Below are 25,371 nucleotides of genomic sequence, written 5' to 3' on the forward strand. Positions count from 1 at the left end.
CAGTGCTTATTATACAAAGTCTGATCAACCTCGCGTAAATCAATTATTAATGAAACCACCATATTCCTTTAGACAGTAAACGGTTCAGGATCAAAGATTATACAGTTTTCTTTCCCCCGTGAGTGCCCCCCCCCCCCACACACACACACCCCTCCTCCCCCTCCCTCCCGCTGTGATCGTTCAATGCTGCTGACTGTGTCGGACTCCGGAGCGTCACCCCGACCTGACGCTCTCTTGTACCACAGCGCAGCTGTTACCATTACTTCATCTCTTATTGGATCAAGACCGAGAGAGAGGGAGAGAGAGAGAGGGAGAGAGAGAGAGAGGGAGAGAGAGAGAGAGAGAGAGAGAGAGGGAGAGAGAGAGAGAGAGAGAGAGAGCAAAGGCAAACAAGTGGAGAGAGAGAGAGCGGGAGAGAGTTGGAAGCCTGCGCCGTGCTTCATCGATCTGCAGAGGTGCACCGAGGACCTTCTGTCGGACATTGGTCACATCTTTCAGTTTTTTAAGTGAATGCCAGAAGTAGAGTGACTCTTTGGAAAATGCTTCTGGGAAATTTGGTACGGTAAGACTGTGACAGTTTTGTTGGTTTGATTTCAGCGTCGTGTAGTTTTAGCTTCATTTAAAGTGTTTCCCAGCTCCGCCCCGCCTGCCCTCTAAACACAGATTGCAGGGCTGCAGAACTGATGTATCGACCTGAGAGCGAGACAATCGCTCCGTGCCTGATATCAGCGCAAACGCGCAAACCTGGAAGCTTTACCTTAAGAAAGAAGGCATTACATAAGTCTGCGAAGTATCAATTATGCAGCAGCGATGACTGCTGTTATTTTGGGTCTGACTCACGCCGGGACAGATGATGATGATGGATAGCCTGGAACAGCTCATTGTCAACAATGCCGCAGATTTGTTTACCTGTGGGAGGTAAAGGTAAGCAAAAAGCTTTAGGTTAACGGTTCCACCGTGGATCACTCCCGTCTCCCTTCAGGACGTGGGTTTGGTCACCATCATCACTTTTATTATCATTCATTTTAGAATGAATTGAAATTAGCAAACGCAGTATATTAAAAATGAATTATACCTGAATTAGTCATCAGTCACTGGATCGTCGTAGTTTAAAGAACACACCAGTCCACGCTGAGTTGACGTTAAAATACCCGGATAACATACTGATTTTGGCAACCTTGAGCACTCTGAGGGCCGGACACGATCCACAAGTCATGGCGCTGTATCGACATAGATTATGACAGCTGTAGTGTGGAGGAGAAGTCACAGTACATCTAACATCTGGCCACTACATGCTGAGTGGACAGACAATATCCAGTTACATCTGGACCTAATTGGGCTACTTTGGGACTTTCTAACTCAGTTATGGCACTGACAAGTGTTGTGCGTTCCTGGTATGGCACAGATGTGTTACCACCGCTGAATACATGACACGTACGAGGTTGACCTGCAGAGTTGGGGTGACCAGAGTCACCCTGCGTCCAAACTGTCTGTCAAGGCCAAATGTGATCTGTGAGAGATCACATTTTAGATCAAACATTTGTTTCTAAACTCGGTGTTCAGGTCATGGTCTAACTCATGGTTGAACTTATGTTACTTCATGTAAGATTTCTACTAATTTGAGTGTTTTTATTGTCTAAAATATTGAATAGTAATAAATATCATAATGGAAGAGGGAAACTCTGAATATGTAAATCTGTGTGAATCTTTTTATTATTATTTGGGTAAAAGTGGAGACCGTCAGGCTTGTGAGGAGAGTCAACATCTGCAACTGTATGTGGGTGTAAAGGTGCACCTGGTGCACATGGCACAGCAACTTGCACAACTGTTTAGGCTTCATCATTAACAGATCTTCGAGCAACAAAGTTGCCATCTAGTTGATTCTTCAGGGAAAGTCTTACTTATTTAAGCAAGAAAATGTCCAACTGCATGATTGTGTAATTAAACCTATTAGAAGCGTTGGAGCTGCATGAAACAAAGCTCCCGTTACCATTCTGAGCTGCTTTCACCTTAAATCTGGGTTTAAGTTGTACTTTGGAAAACATCAGTTCTTGTAAAGATTTGCTGAGCAGGATACTAAAGCTGTACCAGCTCTAGAGATCCTCCAAGCCTGACCTTTGACCTTGAGGAGTGGAAATGTGTTAAAAAGAAATGCTCTCTGGTTTTCTGCAGGTAGTGGTTGCGTTCTGTCTGTGGGGCATTGATGTCAGCAGAGCTTATGTGTTTCAAGCCAGCCGACCTTCAGAGGGAGGGGACAACCCGCCATCTCATACTAAAAGTGAGAACACACTTGTTGTCTTAGCAACGCTTATTCTGGGCTGTTGAGTTAAGAAAGTCTTATAACTGAGCTGAAGACTGATGTGATCAAATATGGTGGAAACCTTTATTTCTGCATTTGGACCAAAATGACATTGATGTTTAAAATGTGTATTGCCAAGTTACATCAAAGCGAGAAAAAACACCGAGCTAGCAGCTACAGGCTGTTGGTGTTTTGTTTCTCACTCTAATCATAGCAGGATAGATGTGAATATATATCTGTATGTACATATTTCCTCCTTAATGGTTGGGCCAATGTGAACAAAACTTCAAGCAGGAACGAGTTGCATTTACTTAACTTTAACTTCACATCAACAGGAGTGTTTTAATTATGAGTTTTGACATCGAAAATCTAGATGACAAAAACCGTTATAGGAAAATTACTTGAATTTACCTTGAATGACTGTTATGGAGGCAAACCGAGCTAGAACTTGTGTACTATGACTTCTCGATTTTGCTTAAAGACATAAAAACACATTTTATACCAGAGCTGTGCACCATTATACTTGGTAAACGTTGTATGTGGGCATGTTTGCAGCATGTGTGTCTCACCATGCCCTTCCCCTCCCTGTAGTCATTTCAGAGTGGGTCAGCTCAGCGGGCTCCTGTAAGGGGAGGTGCTTTGAGCTGGAGGTGGCCAGCCCTCCAGGATGCAGATGTGACAATCTCTGCAAAACCTACTACAGCTGCTGCTCTGACTTTGATGAGCACTGCCTGAAAACAGGTCAGGCTTCTACACACTTGCTCACGTCTCTCGTCTTTTCTTCACTTCCTGTTTTCTTACCCAGTCTGTGGCTCTTGGTCAACAACTAACTGCATCGAGCTGACAATGTAAACCCTTAAAAGCAGTTTAGAGATGTGTAACAGCCAATGAACAGCTACAGAGCTGTCTAATATTAAAAGTATAGATATTTACATATGCTTCATATAACATGCCTACAAAGCTCGGGATGAGTACTTTCTCTTGTAACACAGGGAAATTTAACAAAAGCCAAAATGTTCATTTTCATCTGATGCTAATTTAAATCTCGGTTGCATCACCTATAACTGTATGTTCATCTTGAAAACATGAAGTAAACAACTGTGGAACATTAAAAAAAATCTTCAAATGAATTCAGCAACCATGAGCTTCTTGTGGGTCTTCTTTTTAAAACGTATAATAAAACGTCAGCGTTGCCTGGGTATGGATAATCTGTAACACATTTTAGGACCCTCTGTTATGCAACAGAGATCTGAGATCTGAAAACGTTGGTTGGGAGAAGACAGTTAAACAGTGGAACAGGGCTCATTGGGGACTCGGAGGCAGATGAACTCGGCAGAATTTAGCCAAAGTTGAACAAGCTGTCGAGGCTGCTGGAGGCGAATGTGCAGCCTGAGCTCGTCTAACATGTGACTTGGAAGATGGTCGTGGAGCCACAGAGACACTGCATTACTTTCAAGGCTCAGTAACACAATGGTTTAATCAACAAGCTCTGTAGAGTTTGTACCACATGGCTAACGATCAGTGATGGAGTGAACGTGCTGTCCAGGAGTCTGATTGCTGGATGGGTTTCTACAGAACGAGGAGACTCTGTGGACTTTGTGACAAAAATCCTTTGAGATGCCAAATCAAACACAGAGCACTATGTGCTGTGAAGAAGGGAACAGCTGAAAGTCATTTTTTTAATGGACGTGGGTTCACACCTACTAACCAGGCTGTGTGAAGGATCAGCATCGTTTAGTGTCTCAGGAAACTTTTTGTGAAAACTTTGTAAGACTGCAACTTTGTACATGATAACACATTCCTTCAGAAGTTTTGTAAACGCCTGAATGAAAGGGAAAAAACACAAGAGAGTCTTGAACGGAGCCAGTAAGAGTAACGTTATGATGTAATCAGATTGAATTTGTCATGATGCAGCACGCTGATGCGTTGTGTTTCCTGCTTTCATCTGAATTAATCAGGTAGGAAGCAGCTTGGTGCTGCTAATCAAATGCATGTATATCTTATCATGATGTCACCATCTTCCCAGGAGTGGATGTCAGACCTCTGCTCAGGCTAACTGCAAACCCCCCAAAACAGAACAAGAGCTGGAGCTCAGAGGCCTAAAACTATTCATTTCATTCACATGTTAAATGTTAAAGTTCATGATATTGTGCCAGGATAGGACTCTAAATTTAAGAAGGAGCATGGCAGCACAGATTAGGTCTGCTAAGTTCTATCTGAATATACAGAAGAAGAAAAAGATCATTAAGAGATCTGTGCACAAACAAATAACCATCAACCTCAGTCAACTGGAGCAGTGTTGCAAAGACGAGTGGACCAGTGGACTAGACTTACTTAGGTTACTGCTGCTGAAGTTGCTTCTACAAGCTGAATCATTGCATGTGCTTAGATTCTCAAAGAACTGCAGAGAATCCTGTGAAAATGTTATTTTTCACACACGGAAATAATCAATGAACTGACTTCCTGTTTGTGCTCAGAGGGAGGCTTTGAATGCAAACAGGAACGGTGTAGGGAGGAGAGGAATGAAGACCATGCCTGCCACTGCTCAGAGGACTGTCTGGAAAAAGGAGACTGCTGCTCAAATTACAAGTCCATGTGCAAAGGTACATGTCATTATCATTTTTAACCAAGTGACATGGAGATTAAATTTGCTTTCAAGCATGTGATGTACTGTGGTTTCCTCTCCAGGTGAGACTTCGTGGCTGCAAGAAGAATGCGAGGACATCACGAGTCCTGAATGCCCTGCAGGGTAAGATCGATGACCATCCATCCATCCATCTGTTTATCCTTTTTCAGGGTCGAGGGGGGGCTGGGGCCTATCCCAGCTGTCCCAGGGTGAGAGGCAGGGTACACCCTGGACAGGTCGCCCGTCTAACACACAGAGACCGACAACCATTTGCACTCACATTAACCCCCGCCTTCACACCTATTTAGAGTTGCCAATTATCCCCACTAAGTGCATGTCTCTGGATTGTGGGAGGAAGCCGGAGTACCCGGGGAGAAGCCACACAAACACGGGGAGAAGATGCAAACTCCGTGGAGTCTGATGACTAACCACGTCTCTAAAAAAAGCATAATGGCTCCACGCCTTCTACAGAAACCTGAAACACCATTTTGGAGAATAACTGGAGTTTGGTGATGTTACCAGATCAATCAGCTTTGTCATTCTTGTGCTTCTCAGCTTCGTCCGTCCTCCTCTCATCATGCTCTCGCTCGATGGGTTCAGAGCCTCCTACCTGAAGAAGGACCAGTCTGTCATCCCAAACCTTCATAAACTCAGTATGTCTTCTTTTTAACTTCATCTGTATTTAAGTGATTTTTACAGAGCCAGCAGTTTCTGTATGTCCTTTATTTACTTTTTGATGAGTCAAAAATATAGCCTGGTTGCTTGTATCATCCTGTAAAATGCAGCTTTCACAACTCTTTACTTCTTAAAATGCAAAATTTAACAAAAAGTTACCTTTTGTTTCCCCTCAGGAGGATGTGGCACGTCTACACCGTACATGCGACCAGTCTACCCATCAAAAACATTTCCAAATTTGTACACCTTAGCCACGGTAAGTGAGCCAGCATATTTAATGGATGGTTCATGTTGGAAGTTACAGTAAAGCTAGTCTGTTAATGAGTACTCTGTCTGAAGAATGAGCAAACACAAATGTTTGCCAGTGTGTTCAAAATGCCCTTACACTGTGCTCGTGTTGCTACTCAAGCGTTGGACTCATTTTTAAAACAGTAAATGTGCCATCTGTCTGCAGGGCCTGTACCCAGAGTCCCACGGGATTGTGGGGAACACCATGTATGACCCAGACTTTAATGCCACGTTCACACTGCGTTCCAGAGAGAAACTGAACCACCGCTGGTGGGGCGGACAGCCTGTGAGTCCAGTCTAGAGTCCAGCTGACCAAAAAGCAGGCGTAACTCTTAAAGCATAAAATGCAAATTTAAAAAGCGTGCTTCTTTAAAAACTGGTGTTTGTACGTGTGCCGGAGCACACATTTTGTAAGTACGCAGAGTGACACAAAATCCTGAGAATATTGAACACATTTGTGACCATTTTGTCAACATTTTCTCTCCATAGATTTGAAGAGCTTACGTAAGGTGTTAAGGTCACTTATAACAGCGTTTAAGAGGACCGCTGGATTTCTGGATTTCATCTCCTTTTGTTTCTTTTTCAGATCTGGATCACCGCTGAGAAACAAGGAGTGAAACCAGGCACGTTCTTCTGGCCTTGGTACTTAAGTTAGTACTGGAATGTTTTTCAGTAGCTTTAGATATCAGACTTTACTGAGGAGTCACTTCCACTTTTCCTGCACTACTTATACATTCTTGATATATTTTGTGTTGATTTTCTTTGAATGTCCGATGGCCTCAGTCAGAGCCCTGGATCTCTCTTAATGAAATGCCCCCTCGGGGATAAGTCGGGCTGGAGCCTATGACTCGTTTCATGGGCAAACAGCTGGGTACACCCTGGATACCAGTCTGTGGCTTAGGTGTGGATGTTGCTGAGGATACTGCCAATTTAGGGAAACAGTACAGAAAGGAGACATGATGTGGATGCTGGTGAAGCTGTTGTTCATTGTGGGGAAATCTTTCTACTTGCCAAATAACACAATAATGCACTAAAATAAATAAAACTCAGTCTTTCAGGAGAAATAATGAGGGAGGTTCAGGGAAAAAACAACACAAATACACTTTAGTAGCTGAAAAACTCTTGAAGATTGAGTCCGAAGCAGTGAGGGGAAGATAAATGATAATGGGATACTGGGCAGAGTCAAAGATTTTAATTTTAAAAAGCAAATATTAAAATGTGTGACATCATCGAGCAACAGTGCTTCTCTGATGCTTCGTGTAATTAACTACAAAGTGTTATTAAGTCTGAGCAACACAGACGTAAAAGAGGAGCTTTTGATTTTGATTTGACCCGATGACCGAGCGCAGCGCGACTGACAGGCACGAAGCAGACAGGTTCATGTCAGCGAGTGTTTGCATGTCCATGACTCAATGATCACGAGGGCTACACATGAAGATGCGCACTAGTCACATCCTGAGACAGACAGACAATGGGACAATACTCCCACACAGTCACAACAAAGGCCATTGAAGAGTCCGAGGAGTCTGAACAAAACGGCGTGTTCATCTGCTGATTTACATTCAAACCATCAGCCTCAGCTATTTGGTGACAGAATAAAAATTGATCGTCAGGTTTTGTCATTAACATTTTAATCATCATGATTCTTGTTTTCAGGGTGATTCCTCTTGAAAGGAGGATTTTGACCATCTTGCACTGGCTGCACTTGCCCGATGATGTCAGGTGTGTCCATGTCTTTTTTACTTTTTTACAATAAATTAGCATGTAGCTTTCACACACAAAATAATGTGTAAAATTACTCACGAATGACAGTGACAGTGATACTGTGGGTGTGTCTGTTTAAGAGACTGCAGAGTCTGGGGTCAGTGATCGGATCAGACGCCGATAAGTGTCAAGTGGCTTTTATTGTCATTTCAACCATGCACAGTGTTACAGTACAGAGTGAAATGAGACAGCGTTCCTCAGAGACCCTGGTGCTACATATGACATATAACAGAGTAATGTGCAAACACTGCAATAAAACAAGACAAGACAGTGAAACACCAGACAGAACAGGACGATACAGAAACAAGACAGTGCAGTGGAAATGTGCAAAATACTGTTGCATTGTGCAAAAAGTAGCTTGAAGGTGATGCTGCAGATAAGTGCTGGGTAGTGACGTGCATGGAGTGTTTGTACAGCTTGGTGTGTCAGCAGGTGAAGTAGGTGTTTGTGTTTCTTCTCTGGTTGTGCGTTCAGGTGAGATGCTTGAACTCACACTGAAACAAAGTTTTTTTCTACCTTGTTCAGTCATCACTGTTCCATGAAAAGTGTTTCGCAGCACAACGTTTCCTTCGTCATGTCTTTTCAGGCCGTATGTTTATGCTATCCACTCAGAGCAGCCCGATGCCTACGGACATCGAATGGGTCCACTCAGCAGTGAGGTGAGCTAGGCCTGAAGATGGTCTAAGAGGTGCGATTAATGATATGCAATAATCAATCATTTTGGTTTCAATTGAAATATTGTCCACAGCTGGACAACCCTCTGAGGGAAATTGACAACATCATTGGTCAGCTAATGAATGGACTGAAGCAGATGAACCTGCACCGCTGTATCAATCTCATCATTGTAGGAGATCACGGTATGAGCTCCACAGAAACCTGCTGAATTCAGAGGATTTTGTCTAATTAACCCTTTTATTACAGTTCTTGTAAATGCAGCAATGATTAGACAGTCCTCTATGTTTGTACTTGGAGGGAAGAGCTCCTTTACAGAGTAAGAGACCTTCTTTAGAACCTTTACTCCTTCACTGGGAGGAAGGAAAAGTGCTCAGGAAGCCCCCCAGCAGCCGGATCCTGTAGCCTCATTACTAAATAATGTTTCAGGGTCACCTGATCTGCAACAACTTTGGATCAACTTTGAAGGGTTTCACTGAACTTTTTCGGACATCCTGGAAATGAGCAATCGCAATAGTCCAATCCAGAAACAACACATGCATGGACTAGTTTTTCAGCATCACTCTGAGATGGGATGTTCCCAGTTTTCGCAATGGAAGGAAGAAGTTATGCATAGACTTTTTATATGAGGGCTACAGAAGAAACGATTGGTCAAAAATGACTCAACATTTCTTCACATTAGTTTAATTCAATTCACTTTTATTTCTGCAGCACAAAATCACACGAGCAAACAGCTCACGCTGCTTTTTAGTATGAATAGAGACAATATGACAGAGAAAACACCAAATATCAGATGGCCCCCCATGAACAAGCACTTGGCGACAGTGGGAAGGAAAAACTCCCTTTTAACAGGAAGAAACCTCCAGCAGAACCAGGCTCAGGGAGGGGCGGGGCCATCTGCTGTGATTGGTTGAGGGTGACGGGAGAAAAACAGGATTAAAGAAACACTAGATCTGACCTCTTCTAGTTCTGGAGGCCACAGAGATGCCATCAAGAGCTGCATCAGGTTTGAGAGTCTCTATTAAAACTGGTGAAAGTCACATGGTTCTTTTAAAAGACACACAGGTTCCTTCACTTGGCGTGTACTCTCAGTGTCAGCACAAGCATGAAACGTTTGGTGACACAACTTGTGTACGTCTGAGGTGTGTCGAGAAGTTACAGATGTCACTGCTGTGTCTCAGGGATGGAGGAGGCCCACTGCGACAGGACAGAGTTTCTCAGCAGCTACCCACTCAACATAGACGAGATCACGCTGATCCCTGGCTCGCTGGGCAGAATACGACCCCGTGAGCCAAAACCGACCACGTGTAAGTGCGCACATTTAAATAGCACAGTGTGACACGTGCTTTCTTTAGATGCAAAACCTGCTTTATATTTCTCAAATTTCCATTTCCAGATGACCCAAAAGTTGTGGTTGCAAACCTCACTGTAAGTAACAAATGTATAAGATCACAGTACAGCCTAAAACAAACTGAGCGGTTTGCTGTGTTTGCAGGGGTCAGGTCGTTCACCTTTGTATTTACTGTTTCAGTGCAAAATGCCAGCTCAGCACTTCAAGCCATACCTGAAACGGGATTTACCCAAGAGGCTTCACTACGCCAACAACAGACGGATTGAGGATGTCCATCTGCTGATGGAGAGGAAGTGGCACATTGCCAGGTAGCCTGTGATTCTAATCTGTCAGAAACGGTGTTTTAACTACCAATAAATCGAGATCTTATCAAGTCTGAGGAAGAAATAAGACGATTACAAAGGAAACGGGCAGCCTCAGTGACCTCTACTCCCACTTTATGTTTAAATTATGTCTGGTTAAATTTGAGGACTTTAAGTTAAGTTCACTGATATTTAGAAAGTGAGGTGAAGGAAGGATTTTTGCATTTTGTCACACTGAGCTACAAAAATCACAGAATGACTCAGTGCCTGCATACTCCATGTTTGTTGTTTTCAGGAAAATGCCAGAAAAGCCGAGGACTCGGTGTGGCTTCTTTGGTGATCACGGCTTTGACAACAAGATAACCAGCATGAGGGTACTCGTGTGTCGTATCTGCTGTTTGCTCCTTCTGTGTTTATATGTTAAAGGCATCGCGCGTCAAGCTTGGATACTTTGTTTGAATACTTGGCGTTATGAGTACCGCCATCTTGGGCTTTCTGAGCCAAAGGTTACCATGTAGCATTTTTAAAATCACACAGCAAGCCATAGTATCTTAATATGTTAAACACCAGCAGCTCTACGAGCAGCTCAGCTCAGTGGCTGAACCAGGTGAGTTAAAGGCTGACATGTAGCAGTTGTAGTCAAACAGAATTTAAATAGTTGAAGACAGATGTGTTGTCAGTACAGATGTGATTGTTAAAGAACGTAAAAAAGACTTTGTACCGTTTTAAAACCATCTTTTATAAAGTGGCAGTTTATCACAGAAGGCCATGATGACTGACCCTTGATGATGACATCAAGTGGTGGCTGAAGGAACTGCAGCTTTTGGAATCTAAGGTTCATTCGGCTTCATTTTCAGCCCCAGAGGTTTCTTCTTGTTCCACGCGGAGTATTGTTTCGAGAAAAGTAGAATTTGAGAGAAGGACAAGAAACATGGCTGACTATTACCTCATTATGAGGAGTACATCGCTCTGATCTGATGTCCACACGACAGTTTTTCATAAAGTTTGTTTGAAAACTCCACGAGTTGATTTCACTGTTTGATGCTCCTTCTTTTTTGTAGACAATCTTTATTGGCCATGGGCCAAGCTTCAAATTTCAGAAGATGGTGCCGGAGTTTGAGAATATAGAGTTATACAATGTCATGTGTGGTAAGAATCATTTTTTTATCTTCTTTTGAATACCAGAAAATATGGTCTAGATCTGGGGTGTCCAACTCCAGTCCTCGAGAGCTACTGTCCTGCAGATCCATCCCTACTCCAACACAGCTGAATCAAATGGTTGGAAACCTCTTCAGCCATCAAGTTTGGCAAAGGCCTGATAACAAGCCACTCATTTGATTCAGGTGTCGGAACAAGGATGTGTCTAAAAGCTGCAGGACGGAAGCTCTAAAGGACTGGAGAAGGACACTCCTGGCCGAGATAATAATACCGATGTTATCATTACTACTATAATAGCGTGTCCTCTGATTGTTCGTGCTTTAGACTTGTTGGGCTTGAAGCCAGTTCCAAACAACGGGACACACGGCAGTCTGAACGACATGCTGAAAGATCCGCCTTTCCAACCCAGCATGCCAGAGGAAGTCACGCCACCGTCGCCGCCGTCCGACGCCGAAATCAGCCACGACCTGGGCTGCAGCTGTGACGATGAGGTCTGTGGGAGGCAGCAATGCCACAGAAATCATTTGTAACATCTAAATCCAGCTGATTTCACCGTGTTTGTCACTTTCTTCTGTAACAAACAAAGACGAGGAAAAAAAACACATTTTATCATTTTCAGAACAAAGTGGAGATCAATGGGCTGTTCACTCGTGCATCAGATGGGGTCTACAGTTATAGTAAGTGTTACACACACACACACACTGGAACAGCTGCATTCAGCTAGCAGCTGAGGAAATAGGATTATTTGACAGTAAATCTAGATTTTCTTCATCATGTATCTTAAAGCAATGCCTCCTGTTTCTGCTTTCATTTGTATTTTTTGCCATTTTATTGGTCAGTAGGAACTGCAGAGGACACCAACAGAATCACCTTTAATTATGAAGTATAATCAAATAATTTGGCATCGAGGTACAACATGTTGTTTTTGCAGACAGCACCCAGCTGCCGTTTGGTCGACCAGCGGTGATGTTTGACACTCAGTACAGTCTTCTTCATCATGTGGAGTTCATCAGTGGATACAGCAAAGAGCTAGCCATGCCCCTGTGGACATCATACACACTGCCACCACAGGTACACACATGTAAAGTTCTCACTCCGTCTTGTATCAGTCAGCTTGGTTCTACAAGCCACCTAAAACTTTATTTAGTTTTTTCTCTTGTTGGAATTTCATTCACTGAGCTCTGGTTGTTGTGTTCCTGCTAGTCCAAATTATAAAAACGTCAGAGGGTAAATTCACAGATACACTTCCATGATATGAAGATAAAAGTTTGAGTTTTTTTCTGTTATATTTCAGGAGTCCTTATGTTCATATTGATTGCCAGTTGTTTGCTTAAGATTAGCTGCTGTTCATATCAAGAAACTTAACCTGAAGAGTTTGCAGGTCATCACCGCCCTGTTCCTGTGGAAAGTCTTATTCTTATATTTATACTCTTGTCTGTGAAAACTCACCTTTTGCAAACTTTTTCATTTAGGAGTATCCAGAATTGGCAGGATTATAAATGAGTACATCAGAGGCAAAGCTCAGGTCGAGTAGTTTGGAGATGGCACTAGCGAGACGAGGCTGAGAGAGTTTGGACATGTTCAGAGGAGGGAGAGTGGACATGTTGGAGGAATGAGGAAGACCTTGGACGACGTCCATGGTTGTGGTCAAGGAGGATATGCAGAGGTGCCTGCGAGACACAAGAGGGCGCTTGGGATAGAAGAAGAGGAAGAAGCCTTCCTGTGCAATGTTTCGAAGCTGCTATATCAGCATGTTTGAAGGCACTTCAGGGACATGCCGGTGTTACTAACCCTGGTGCAATCAGTGCTTTATGATGATTAGTCAAAGTCAAATGTATTTATACAGCACACTTAAAACAGCTACTGTTCAGCAAAGTGCTGAACATTTAAAATTAAAAATAATTAAAAGAGATAAAAAGAAAAATTATGAAAAAAGCATAAAATGAGAAGATTTGAATAGGAAATAAGACAAATGAAAGTAGTTCATTCATTCCTCATTCTCATTTAAAAGCCAAGGAATAAAGGTGGGTTTTCAGATGGGTTTTGAAAGTTTAGAAGCAGTTACAGGAAAGACCCGACCTCCTCTGTGCTGTAATGTGGACCTCAGCACAGCTGGGAGCGTTTGATCCGCAGACCTCAATAACCTTGCTGGAGTGAACCCGTTCAAAAGATCAGAAAGGTCTGAGGGTGCCAACCCATGCAACGCCTTAAAGACGGATAATAACATTTTAACATCCATTTGAAAAGTGACTGGCAGCCAGTGTAAGGATGCTAGAATCTGACGACAGACTGACACCTGAGTAAAGACTATTACAGAAGTCTTTACTCAGGTGATTCGTTTGAAATGTGACAGACTGTAAGAGTACAAGAGTAACTCTTGCATTTCTGCTTTTTTAACCCTGCCCTGTGTTTGCACGAACAGCATGTCCAGACGTGTCCAGCATGTAAACAGACGTCTTCTTCCTCTCTTTCCTCTCAGAACTTCGTTGATATAAATGAGGTTAAACCTCTGATGCAACCACATTAGAGGCACTCTGGTGGTGCACTCACTGGTGGTGCACTCACTGCAAACACTCGTGGTGTTTGCAGTGAGTGACTGTGTTTGTGTCGCAGCAGGATGTGACAGAGCTCTGAAAACACGCAAACATGAAATCTCAGACAGCCACTGCAGTAAACACACTCGCGTGTTTGACTCGTTGCAGGTGTTGTGTTGTGATGTTGTGCAGCTGCTCACGTATGGCACACCTGCTCCGTGCATATACATCGCCATGCATGAATGCCAAAACAACACGCAGACATGAGTGGAAGTAAACATTATATTAGAGCCCAGCATTACATCTGAGTTTCACTCTCACTTTAGATGCTTTTTATCTTTGATCTTAGATTCTTTCAGCTGCACCAAAATGCAACTGGTACCATTAAATGACAAAACAAACACTTTTTTTTTCATTTATTAAGGGAATAAAACATTAACCCTACCTGGCCCTATGCAGGATAAAAGTAATGCCCCTACTGTTAAATCATGAATTGACTGCGATTAACCACATTTTTGGTTCAGTTTCACTGTATGTTGTCACATGTCTGTCTCACAGGAGGACATGACTCCTGTACCAGATGCTTCTCCGAGTGCTCAGTGCATCCGAGTCGACGCCAGAGTGTCAGCTGATCACAGTCAGAGCTGCAGCGCCTACGGCCAGAACACCCACCTCACGTATGGCTTCCTCTTCCCCCCAGGTAGCACCACAGGGTGAACACAGGACCCTCTGTGCAGAAATATCCATGTTGCTTAATATACATTGTGCAAACATCATAAAAACCGGATCTTAGTATAAATGAGATAAAATTATGTTGAGTTATTTGTAATCGAAAGAGTCGTTTAGGTTTTGAGCTTTAATTCTTGACGATTTATCTGATGTAGTCATATAGAAAATAAAATATATCAATTATGTGAAAAAAATAAAAGTCTAACCCTTTAATAAGGATGGCAATCAGGGCCCTGAGAACCAGTTTCCTGAAGTTCACCTTTCCAAGGAAGTTAGAGAACGACAGGAAGTGGACCAGGCCACCTTGTTGCATATGATGGGGGAGTTCATTTGTCCAAACTTTGCATACATTGTTAGCACTATAGCTTATGTTATTTAACATAATATAGTTACATTTAAAATGATATTTGAGGAGGAAAACACTGAAATTCCAGCGGAGTGCCAGGAAAATAGGAAATCATTACAATAATCCGAAATTTCACTGGGTTAACTTTGACTGTCACAACTTCTGAGTGACGTTTCTGCGATGTCAACATCTTATACGAGCTTGTTTGGATATGTGCAAACAGTGGATGATAAGACAGGTGTGACTCACACGTTTGTGTTGACAGAGCTGGCAACGTCTCCCGAGTCCAGATATGACGCTTCGCTCATCACCAACACTGTCCCCATGTACCCTGCCTTCAAGAGTAAGTCACCTCCATAAAAGTCAAAAATTCGTATTTTCACTTCAGCTGTACGTAACTGTAGCAACACGCTAACAGTTGTCTCAAGATGTTGTATTTATACCAGGGACCGGGAATGTGGGGAATCTGGTCTTTACTGCATTCCACAAAATATGTTACATTCCCATACAAGATGTTTGTGCTTCAGTCTCAGTAACAGGCTCGTGAAACATTAGGACTCTTCTCACTGAGCACTGATTTGTCTGTCAAATAAAACCTACTAACCAAATATGCCACTGTCAGCTGGTAATTAGCAAATTCGTCTTTAGTTCATTACCAGGCTTCTGGAGAACTTCAGGACATGTTGAGGATGTAATTTAGCAGTTTGAATCAGCTGTGTTGGATCAAGCACACATCTAAAACCTGCAGGACACCGGCCCTCGAGGCCTGGAGTTGCCCACCCCTGCCGTAGCATCTTTTCATTAAGTTTGATCAGTTGTTCATATTAGGGCTGCCACAAACGATTATTTTGATAGTCGACTAGTCACCGATTATTTTTGCGATTAGTCGACTAATCAGATCATCATCCATTGGACGTACAGCGTACAGCTTATTGCACCAGCAGCATCTGCTCTTATATAACTATCATTAGCTTACAGCTTGAAGTGTTTGTGCTAACTAAAAATAAAGACAAGATGGTAGTTTATTAATTTTTAATGAAATTTGCAGATTGTTTCGGTGAAGTTTAATAAACTCCTTGCTTTCTAAAATATAACAGGACACCGGAGTATATTATCCAGCGTCTCAAACTTCTGATGATCAGCTGTCTGCTTGAAGTTTATTTAGCTGTGCAAAAACTATAACTTTAATCTCAGCCAAACCGATTTACTCAGGAACAAATAAAATACTAAAGAAAGCCAAACAATAACATTTTAAGTTATCTAAGTGACTCATATATCATGTTTAACCTGAGTAGCGAAAGACGGCGGTGGGTTTGAAAACGATTTGCCGGGAGTCCGGTGTTCTCACGGCTCTACTTAGCCTTGCCCCCGCCTAGCTAACGAGCTAGTGGGTAACAGACGTCTCCGAAAACGTCGGAGCGCTTTTGAAAATATGTGGTGTCCTGATAAACTGAGCAGATATTTGAGGTTTACACAGCTACATTCTCGCCTGAAAATATGTTAAACGTTTATTTTGTGACCCAGAAAGAATAATAAGAGTAAAGTTAAAACTAACTAGCTGCCGCCATTGTTGGAAACTGCGCTGGGCTGCGCTATGAATTCTGGGACACAGCTTCTTCTGCTTCGGGGTTTAACGGCAGCTGGCATCCTTGTACATGCAGTGCTGCCATCTTCTGTTTCAGTCCGTTATTACACCCTTAAATCCTACTACTCATTCCTGCGTCCTTTGTGATCTTACAAAGCTTCAAACGACGCTTCGACTATTAAATCAGTCGTCGACGATTTTAATAGTCGACATAATCGTGACTAGTCGACTAATCGTGCCAGCCCTAGTTCATACAGAGCTTTTATCGACACCTGAGCTTCTTTTATCTAACCCTCAAACACCTGGGGTTCAGTATGTTGTTCATGATCCACTGACAGGATTTGATCCAGCTGGTAGGCAGCTCGCTCCTCAGTCTGAGCCACAGTCGGCCCTCGGCCAACATCAAGCTTTCAAAATACAAAAGTACAGCAAATACAGTACAGCGGGAATGTCCATCTTTGATATACAGTCTCTAGCTCGAACCCAAAACAAAGACATTGTGTGAAGTGACTGCATCTCTATTTGAATAATTATGAGTTCTTATCAGCACTGAAGCCGCTGCAACAACACACTGTTTGATGACAGTCTTACTATTTTACTTTCTCACCCCCTCCCTTTGTATTTACAGTAGATTGTGACTTAAGAATAGTTTCAGAGTTAAACAATGAGTCTGACATCAGCGCATTTTTTTTTATCTGTTAGTTTAACTGTCCTTGTGGAGGTGGAAATTGAGTTGTGTTCCATGAGACACGGGACAGAAATGTGGTGATGTCAGGTATGAGCCAGGGTGGCCTGATACCCATTGTTTATAAAGAGAGAGGACTTATCAGGAGAAAGCAGACACTCAGCCTCTGCATACCTGCCCCATGCATGCACCCATTATGCTGTGTGTGCGTCAGCTGTGTGTCTGTTTGTGTCTGTTCGGCTAATAGGTTCTATATTAAGGCCATAAAAGGTTGCAGGAATAAATGGGAAACAGCAAGAACAGGATAGGTTTCCTTATTTAGGACGTGACGCCTAAAGTCTTGTCATGGTCAGTAGATTTACAGATGTTCACTCCACCAGTGAAACCTCACTTCTCCTGTTTTTATTCTTTCTTTCTTTGAAATGGAAAATCTACTCGAAAAGAAAAAACAAAATGAATATATACAAAATCAAATACTGGACAGAAGCTGAGCTGCTCTTCGAGTGTTTCTTATTACTGATGTTTATAAAAAAGGTGAGAGTATAAGCAGCATGGCCTATTTTTCTGTGGGTGTGCAGGAGTGTGGAGTTACCTACAAGGCACGCTGCTGCGGCGTTATGCAGAGGCCAGCAATGGGATCAACGTTCTCTGCGGCCCTGTTTTTGATTATAACTACGACGGCCTTCGAGACACCACCGAGAAGATAAAAGAGTAAGTTCACCGCAGCGGCGAGCGATGACGGCGCTCGGTCAGCTAGCTGATAACAACTAAAGTGAGCTTGCATGTGCATATGTGTGTCAAAACACAAGGTTCAAGGTTATTTTGTTGCCATTTGTGCATAAAGCAGCGCAGAGCTCTCTGTCGTAGAGAAAAGAGAAGCATAAGCAAGACAATGCAAAATACAACACAAATATAAATTATTAACTATATTATAGGCAAGGCAAGTTTATTTGTATAGCACAATTCAACAACAAGGTGATTCAAAGTGCTTAACAGAGACATTAGAAACAAGAACAAATAAAAAGCATATCCTGCCACCCTCTTTACAAGAGGGTGGCAGGATATGCACATTTCTGAGGTAGCAGTGAGTCCCTGATAACTCCCTCAGCTCTTTCCTGGCAGCGCTGTGTGTATATGGAGTCCACGGATGGACGTTTTATCCCTCCGATGCTCTCCAGTCTTTATGAGCCTTTGCAGAGACTTCCTGTCTGCCTGTGTCATAAATGCACTATAAATATATGGCGAGCATTTCGTCTCCATGTGAGGAATCATTTAAGTGATTAATAACTACACAGCATGCTGTGGTTTTCACTTTGTGGAGCTTACATATTCTCAGTAGCTGTGCATGTTCCACCAGTGGTCCAAAGGTACGAGTGTTTAGTTCATTACTGATGCTGAACTGGTTGTGGAGGTTATTTAAAGATTTACTAGACTTCTGATGCAATTTAGCTCCTAACGTAAGCAGCCAGAGTAGTGTAAGTGATGCATTTGAACGGTGTGCTTTTCACTTTTTCACATTTTGCACGTGCCTCTGATCCCCCTCCTCGGTCCAGGTTCTCAGCTGATGGCTTCCCCGTTCCCACCCACTTCTACACTGTGATTACAAGCTGCCAGGAGGTGAACCAGACGGTTGATGAGTGTGACGGAGCGCTAAAGGTTTTCTCCTTCCTCCTTCCTAACAAGCCAGACAACAGTGAGGCATGCAATGTGAGTAAGAATGAATTCATGGCCTTATGGAGCTTTATTTTGAAAGGTAAAGACCCTCCAATCATTCCAGCAGGTGGCAGTACCTCCATATCTTTGTAGTGAATTCATTTGCACAGTGTGAGCAGCAACATGAAAAAAAAAAGACCTTTAACCTTTTTTTTATTAAGCTGTAGGTTTTTATTTAAAGATTAAGAAAATGAAAACGTGAAAAACAATCAAAAGATTTACAGGATGACGCTTTGAATTTTTAATTCCCAGGCATTAAAGTATCGCCGATAGATAAACATTTACTTCTCTTGATTGCCATTTATCGTTTTAAACACAGTAAATGTCAGATACTTTATGTAATGACTCAAACTGCAGAAAAATCATTTTGAAGAATTCTCCTTCAGCTGGGTTTTGTCACAAATTCGTCACTTTGACCATATTTCTTAAAAACACCAAAAGCACCGTTGTAGGTGCAGTTTGATATAGTATCATAGAAAGAGGCAGGATGAAATTCTATCTTTGTACTAATCAGAATCATTATTGACCTGCCTTGGGCACATCAGAGGATCAGAGCCCAAACCAACATTTTATGTCTCACCTCTTTGAATTTCTGCATTTTAAAATTATTATTATTGTTGTTAACATTTTGTCATTTGTCTTTGGGTAGTATTATTATTAGCTGGAGGCACTTATGACGTGTTGTCTCCCAACAGATAATCCATCTACACTGAGAGTAGGAATAAAGGAGAAAATTAAAGAAACCAGCTGCATATTCCAGTTAGTTACTATGAAATCTGATGGATTGTCTTGACTTGCCTCAAGCTATTTGGGAACCATTGCTGTTATAATAATAATACAAATACCACTGGTATTATAATCTTGTGTAATATGATGACTCACCATGGCAGTCTGTGGGTTTGTCGGTTTCCAACTTCTGGGTGAAGTGGATATTTGTAGTGATGTGAATGATTCAGCAAAGCTAAGCTGACAAAGATGAGTGTAGCTAATCCTTTTTCATTGCAGCCAAATTGAGGTGAATAGAATGGGCTCGTGTTCAGCTCCATGTCTTACATTTGAATCTACGACTCTGTGGGGCTATGTGAGCAAACAGCATCTTTACTGTCCGTGCTCGTCTCCTTCATCTTTGTTAGCTTGTTAATTAAATCAGAAATTCTTACAAAAGATTGTTCACTGAGAAAAAGGAGAATAAAATGAATATCGCGAAGCTTAACGATGCTATTCTGCAGAGCTTCGATTTTGTGTCGGCAGCACTGGACTGCGGTAAAATAAAAGCAGTCAACAGGCCTGTCTGCTTTCTCCTGCATGAGCTGAAGTCATGCATCGTGTCTTTGTATCTGCTTTTGTAGTTCAGGTGACAGTAATGAGCTACAATGCATCCTTACAAGCAACTCATTCAGCTTCATTAATCGTTTACTGAAGGTTTAAGATGATGTTTTTCAGTTAAGAGCGTTACCATAGAGATGGATAAGTCTTATCAGAAGACAGTCACGTGACTGTTATGGAAGGAATTAAATACGTGCTGTTCTGAAATACTTTGACGTTCCTTCCAAAATGTTTCTTCCCAAGCTCCTTAGACTTGTTGCAATAAGTTGCAGTCGATCATCTAATATCTGGGAGGGGATGTGTTGCAACACTGACGTTTGATTAAAGCACCATTCATGCTTTAATAAGCACGACTTACCTACTCTGTGTTAAATCATTATGAAGGCCGACTGCGTGGCTCCAAATTAAAGCAATAAAATAACAATGGGCAGCATTTCTCTTAATTCACTTTTAGTGCCAGTACATTTTCTTATTTTGCGTCCAAGCTCAATAACAATGTCACATAAACTGTGATTAATCCGCTGCCCTGTGTGCTTGTTAATGGGCAGCTTTGTAAACATCTCCAAACTTTCCTGGGACTCTTCAGCTCCAGTCGTGAGCAGAATGAATGGAGCGGCAGATTAAATGATGGAGCTTTTACAAACAGCTCTAAATATAAAACTGCAATTAGTTCATGATAAACACACTGCTCATGTTTATGCAGACCCTACAAATATATACTCAGTATAGGTTAAACTACTTCCATTCTCATGCCATGCTTTTGACTTTTTTAAAAAACTAAACAGCCAACAAGCCCGTGCTGCGAATGCACCACTGGGTCATTTCTAAAGAATGCGTCTTTGTTTATCGGCACAAAACTTGGTCTTTTCTTCCTCTGTTGGGTTGGACTACACCGGTGATTTTGAACACGCAGCTGTTTCGTCCACGTAAACGGCGTTTCGAATCACCGAAAATGGAGATTTTTTTTTTTAAACTCCTTTTTTGGGTTTATGTGTGGACGAGGAATCCAGAGTTCGTCACGCAATGTTAAAGGTATGTGCCTTTTTCCACGTCACGCTGTGCGCCACGTTATTGTTTACAGGAGATGAATGAGTGGCAGAGAGTCAGATTAAAAGTATTTTGTCTCTATCTGCAGGTTTTGCACGTTTACACAAGCAGTTACCGTCCCTCTATTTACAAAGGCAGAGGCCTAATTATTTTCCCTGTGTAATAATATTCAACATTGCTATCAATACATTTTTCAAAAAATGCCTCTGTGTGCAAAATGGGTTTAAAAACACAAATCGTGGCAGGATCAGCCTGATGTTATTTGTATCCTGCTGTAACTTTACTGTATAAAGAGCTAACATCTCCAAAATGTCAGGAGTAGTTAGTCATTACAACAAGTGTTTGTGAACTAAAAATCAAGGATGTGGGATCCAGCGATGCTTCATCTCCTGCTTTGCGTTTTTGTGGGTGCCCCGTGCTAGCAGTGTCCAAGCGTTGTTTAGCTTTTTCCCTTTTCATACCGCGCCCCCCATGCACTGGGGGCGGGCCCCACACTTTGGGAAGGTCTGGGTTAGTGTGACTGAAAAATGTGCCTCTGAATAAACTGGCTGCTCCTTGGATTAAAATTTTAAGCCATCGGCAAACATAAACCGTGTCTTATCTAATAGCTGCAAGAAAAATAAATCAGGAAAAGTGCTAAAACATTTGAGTTTGTGTGTTTTTATGGTTAAAAATTCGCCCATTGTCACTTGTCAAACGGTACAATAGATGTTTAGCTTCACTGATCATTTGAGGAGAAAATTGAGCAGATGGCTTCCCAACAACCACCAGCACGAGCTGTTTGAAAGACATTACTGATCTAGTCTCATGTTTTTACTCCAAATGTCCTAAATGATAAAAACAATTCTTTTCAGAGAACACGGAGTACATGATCAGTGTGTCTGTGTGCAACTGGAAGAACATATCAGCCATTAAGAATCTGCACTGATAGCAGAGGCTAATGAAAATCTGTATTACAGTGAGGTTATGGTAATATGCTAACTTATAATATGCTAACAGCTAACTTACTGCACAAACATAAACCGACTCCAGTGTGTTGAGATACTTTAGTTACTGTCACAGGATTGTTGACAAGATGTTCCTCACATAGTGTTTGATTATTTGACGGCATCATTTTTGTCGTTAATTGTCAAAGTTCATGGATGTTTTCAGGGGAGGGCTGCGAACTGTGCAAACCCTTGCCTTGCAACATGATTCTGTGCTGAGACATATTTATTGCAATAAGTCCTGCAGACAGTGGAAATGGACAGACTGGGAGGGGAAGCCAACAAAAATCTCTCCATGATGAGCCAGGCTAGTCCAAAACAAGCAGGCGAGGGAAAACTGCAAAAGGAAATTACTAAAATGAGGAAATTGTAACAACAACAACAGATTGTTATATATCATATATTGCTCAGTAATAGCATGCCTATGAATCTGTGTAAGAGAAGATGGGAAATGAAGGCTCAAGAGAATGAAAAAGGAATGAAAGAGGGAGTAAAAACATAGAAAACTGTAAGGAAATATTCTTTAACAATATCCATGGAGCAAAGAAACGGGCTGTAGTTATTTGTTGGAAGTATTTATTGCTCTTGATATCGGAACAGTTAATCAATCCTGACAAATATTCCCCTGGACAAGGAAACACTGTCTGTGCTTTCCTGTCATCTTACTCTGAATATTATAATTGTTTCTGGGAAATGATTGCACTCCACTGATTACTTTGAGTCTGATAAAAGGTATAGTTGGAAGCTGGCAAAGATATTTGATGTGGAGGAAACAGCTGGCTTCCTGGCAGACTCCCTGAATGGATAAATGGGAAGATGTTTTAATGTAATGTGCTTTCCAGGGAATAACTCTTCAGAGGGTGAGTTGAGGATATCCTGACAGGCTTCAGCGCTCTATTTGTTTTGGTTGATGTCCTAAAAGAAACATAATCGCAGGGGTTGCTCTCACTCTGTGTGTAGGCATGTGCATGACAAGCGTCGTGAGGATAAATAGTTTTGAGATATGGTAAATGGTAAATGGCCTGCATTTGTAAAGCGCTTTTCTAGTCCCTAAGGACCCCAAAGCGCTTCACACTACATTCAGTCATTCACTCATTCACACACACATTCACACACTGGTGATGGCAGCTACATTGTAGCCACAGCCACCCTGGGGCGCACTGACAGAGGCGAGGCTGCCGGACACTGGCGCCACCGGGCCCTCTGACCACCACCAGTAGGCGCCCAGTCACACACACCGCTTCAGCTCATGTGTCTTGGAATGACAAAATATTATTCTTCGTCAGCCTTTTGCTTGTGAGTCATATTGTTTTGACGTCTTATAACGATTATGTTTGAGTTTCTGTTTTCTGTAGCTCCGCCTGAAGCTGTGTTTTTAGTCTGTCAGCAGGATTATGTAAAAACAAACAATCTGACATTTTTCAAACATATATGCACATAGTTACATACAGTTGATTTTATTTAGAAAGGCCTACCTACCTACCTTTATCAATACACCATAATATAGTAATTGTAACATCCATTTTCTTGTATTGATGGGTGTTGTCTTGGTCATGGATCCCCAGACCTCCCTCCCCAGCCTATTTTCAGGGAGGTACTCGGGCATGTACAAGCCAGTTGGGCGTAATCTCTCACGTGTGTTCCAGGTATGTACTGAGCCCTTCTCCCAATTGAACATTCCAGAAACACCTCACCTAGGAGGAATCTTTAGTTCGTCACATGCATGAACCAGTATCAGTATCAGTTGTGGTTGGATGCCTTTCCCAATGACGGAGCTCATTACTATTCACAGAATGTGTTGAGAACAACCTGAAATGTTTTCAGTTTTATTAGAAATAGCGTACTTCCTGACTGAAAAGTTTCATCTTCCCAAAAAATAGAGAGTCTGTCCTTTGCTTCCTGGAATTCATGTCATCTGTGGATGACACTTTAACCAGTATACAGTAGCGTTAAAAAATGTTGGGTCCATCCGATTCACAGATGTCCTAAGAGGACAGAAACAAGAAGACGGATGAAATGCAAAATGAAACAAGGAAATTCTTGAATTATCTAATTTCAGGAAGAGCCCAAGGGGAGATACTTATCTAGTTTCAAACTTATTTTGCTATCCTGACTGTAAATGTTTAACCAACCACGAGGATGGATACAAAAGCAGACACTATGCATAGGATTTCAAAGTCTTTAACTAATTAATTGAAGAAAAGAAAGGCAGGCAAAAATGAGACACTAGGAGAGTTTCACAGGGGCCGGTATGGGCTCAAAATGTGGTCATAAATATTTTGTACTTGTAAAAAAGATTTGTGTGTGGACTTAGAAAAAAAACCCCTGCAAGTTACAAGTACGGATTTTGACCCTATTTTTCTTCCTTTCATCTGATTGGTCAATGTCATGTCAATCACAAATGTAACAATCCAATCAGAGAACAGATGGGTTTGGCTGTCGAGGGGCGCTTTTTTTGAACTGCAGGTCTTTGAAGGGAATAAATGCCCTTTTACATGCCAACCCACGAAGGAAAACAGTCTGTGGTCGTCCGAGTTTGGTGATTTTTGTGTCACAGGACTACGTGTTTAATACAGGGACTTCCACAGCCTTTTCAACAGCGCTGTGGGGGCGGGCAGTGTTTTGGAAATGACAGTCTTCATTACAAAGCTTTCTTCGTTATGAATTAGCATACATGTTTTTATTGAACATTTGAAGAACCAGCAAAAAAAACAAACTCTTGTAGAGGACATAAAGTCAGAGATAGAAAAGACAAGGAGCATCTAGTACAGGTAGAACTGCTGCAAAAACCCACAGAGCTCAGCAGCCAGCAACAAATTCTGGATCCTTTGCTTTTAGTTAGCAGTTAGCATTAGCAGCACATCCTGCGTCCGATGTGAAAGGACCTTTATGCTGCGCACTGTGACTCACAGCAATGGTCCTGGGTCAGCCCTGACTTTGTGTTAAACTAATCCTAAAGTAATAATGGTATTTCTAACCACTAACATACCACAACTTTATCCTTTCAACAGCTACTGAAAGTTAGGGGACCTAGCTGCTATCGGATATTTCTATAGCGATCCTCCAGCTTCAAACTGTATCACCCTTCAAGGACCTGCAGTTCAAAAAAGCGCCCCTCCGACAGCCAAACCCATCTGTTCTCTGATTGGAGTCCACACACAAATCTTTTTTACACATACAAATCTTTTTTACAAGTACAAAATATTTATGACCACATTTTGAGCCCATAGGCCGGTTCTTCTGTAACAGGAGAGAGAAGAGTTAGTCTTGGCACTGCTTTTATAG

At 42.0% G+C, this 25,371-nt stretch overlaps 1 protein-coding gene across 1 annotated transcript in view; it reads left to right on the plus strand.

Annotated features, from left to right (window-relative positions):
• Nucleotides 1–372: 372 nt before the first annotated feature.
• LOC146548528 (autotaxin-like) overlaps nucleotides 373–25,371 on the plus strand; it is a 31,802-nt gene continuing 6,803 nt past the window's right edge. The window contains exons 1-24 of the mRNA XM_085261329.1: nucleotides 373–557; nucleotides 2,173–2,278; nucleotides 2,891–3,040; nucleotides 4,777–4,902; nucleotides 4,988–5,048; nucleotides 5,481–5,578; nucleotides 5,777–5,856; nucleotides 6,055–6,174; nucleotides 6,475–6,530; nucleotides 7,545–7,610; nucleotides 8,239–8,311; nucleotides 8,401–8,509; nucleotides 9,506–9,631; nucleotides 9,721–9,752; nucleotides 9,856–9,983; nucleotides 10,273–10,351; nucleotides 11,039–11,126; nucleotides 11,460–11,626; nucleotides 11,755–11,812; nucleotides 12,067–12,206; nucleotides 14,228–14,369; nucleotides 15,010–15,087; nucleotides 17,593–17,725; nucleotides 18,568–18,721. Of these exons, the coding sequence (XP_085117455.1) occupies nucleotides 540–557; nucleotides 2,173–2,278; nucleotides 2,891–3,040; nucleotides 4,777–4,902; nucleotides 4,988–5,048; nucleotides 5,481–5,578; nucleotides 5,777–5,856; nucleotides 6,055–6,174; nucleotides 6,475–6,530; nucleotides 7,545–7,610; nucleotides 8,239–8,311; nucleotides 8,401–8,509; nucleotides 9,506–9,631; nucleotides 9,721–9,752; nucleotides 9,856–9,983; nucleotides 10,273–10,351; nucleotides 11,039–11,126; nucleotides 11,460–11,626; nucleotides 11,755–11,812; nucleotides 12,067–12,206; nucleotides 14,228–14,369; nucleotides 15,010–15,087; nucleotides 17,593–17,725; nucleotides 18,568–18,721 (2,388 nt within the window). The 5' untranslated portion in view covers nucleotides 373–539. The remainder of the gene's footprint in view (nucleotides 558–2,172; nucleotides 2,279–2,890; nucleotides 3,041–4,776; nucleotides 4,903–4,987; nucleotides 5,049–5,480; nucleotides 5,579–5,776; nucleotides 5,857–6,054; nucleotides 6,175–6,474; nucleotides 6,531–7,544; nucleotides 7,611–8,238; nucleotides 8,312–8,400; nucleotides 8,510–9,505; nucleotides 9,632–9,720; nucleotides 9,753–9,855; nucleotides 9,984–10,272; nucleotides 10,352–11,038; nucleotides 11,127–11,459; nucleotides 11,627–11,754; nucleotides 11,813–12,066; nucleotides 12,207–14,227; nucleotides 14,370–15,009; nucleotides 15,088–17,592; nucleotides 17,726–18,567; nucleotides 18,722–25,371) is intronic.

This window comes from Mchenga conophoros, linkage group LG22 (assembly GCF_057382185.1).
Source record: "Mchenga conophoros isolate Kocher_MC1m ecotype Shallow Benthic linkage group LG22, M_conophoros_male_GT1.1, whole genome shotgun sequence".
Classification (NCBI taxonomy): domain Eukaryota; kingdom Metazoa; phylum Chordata; class Actinopteri; order Cichliformes; family Cichlidae; genus Mchenga; species Mchenga conophoros.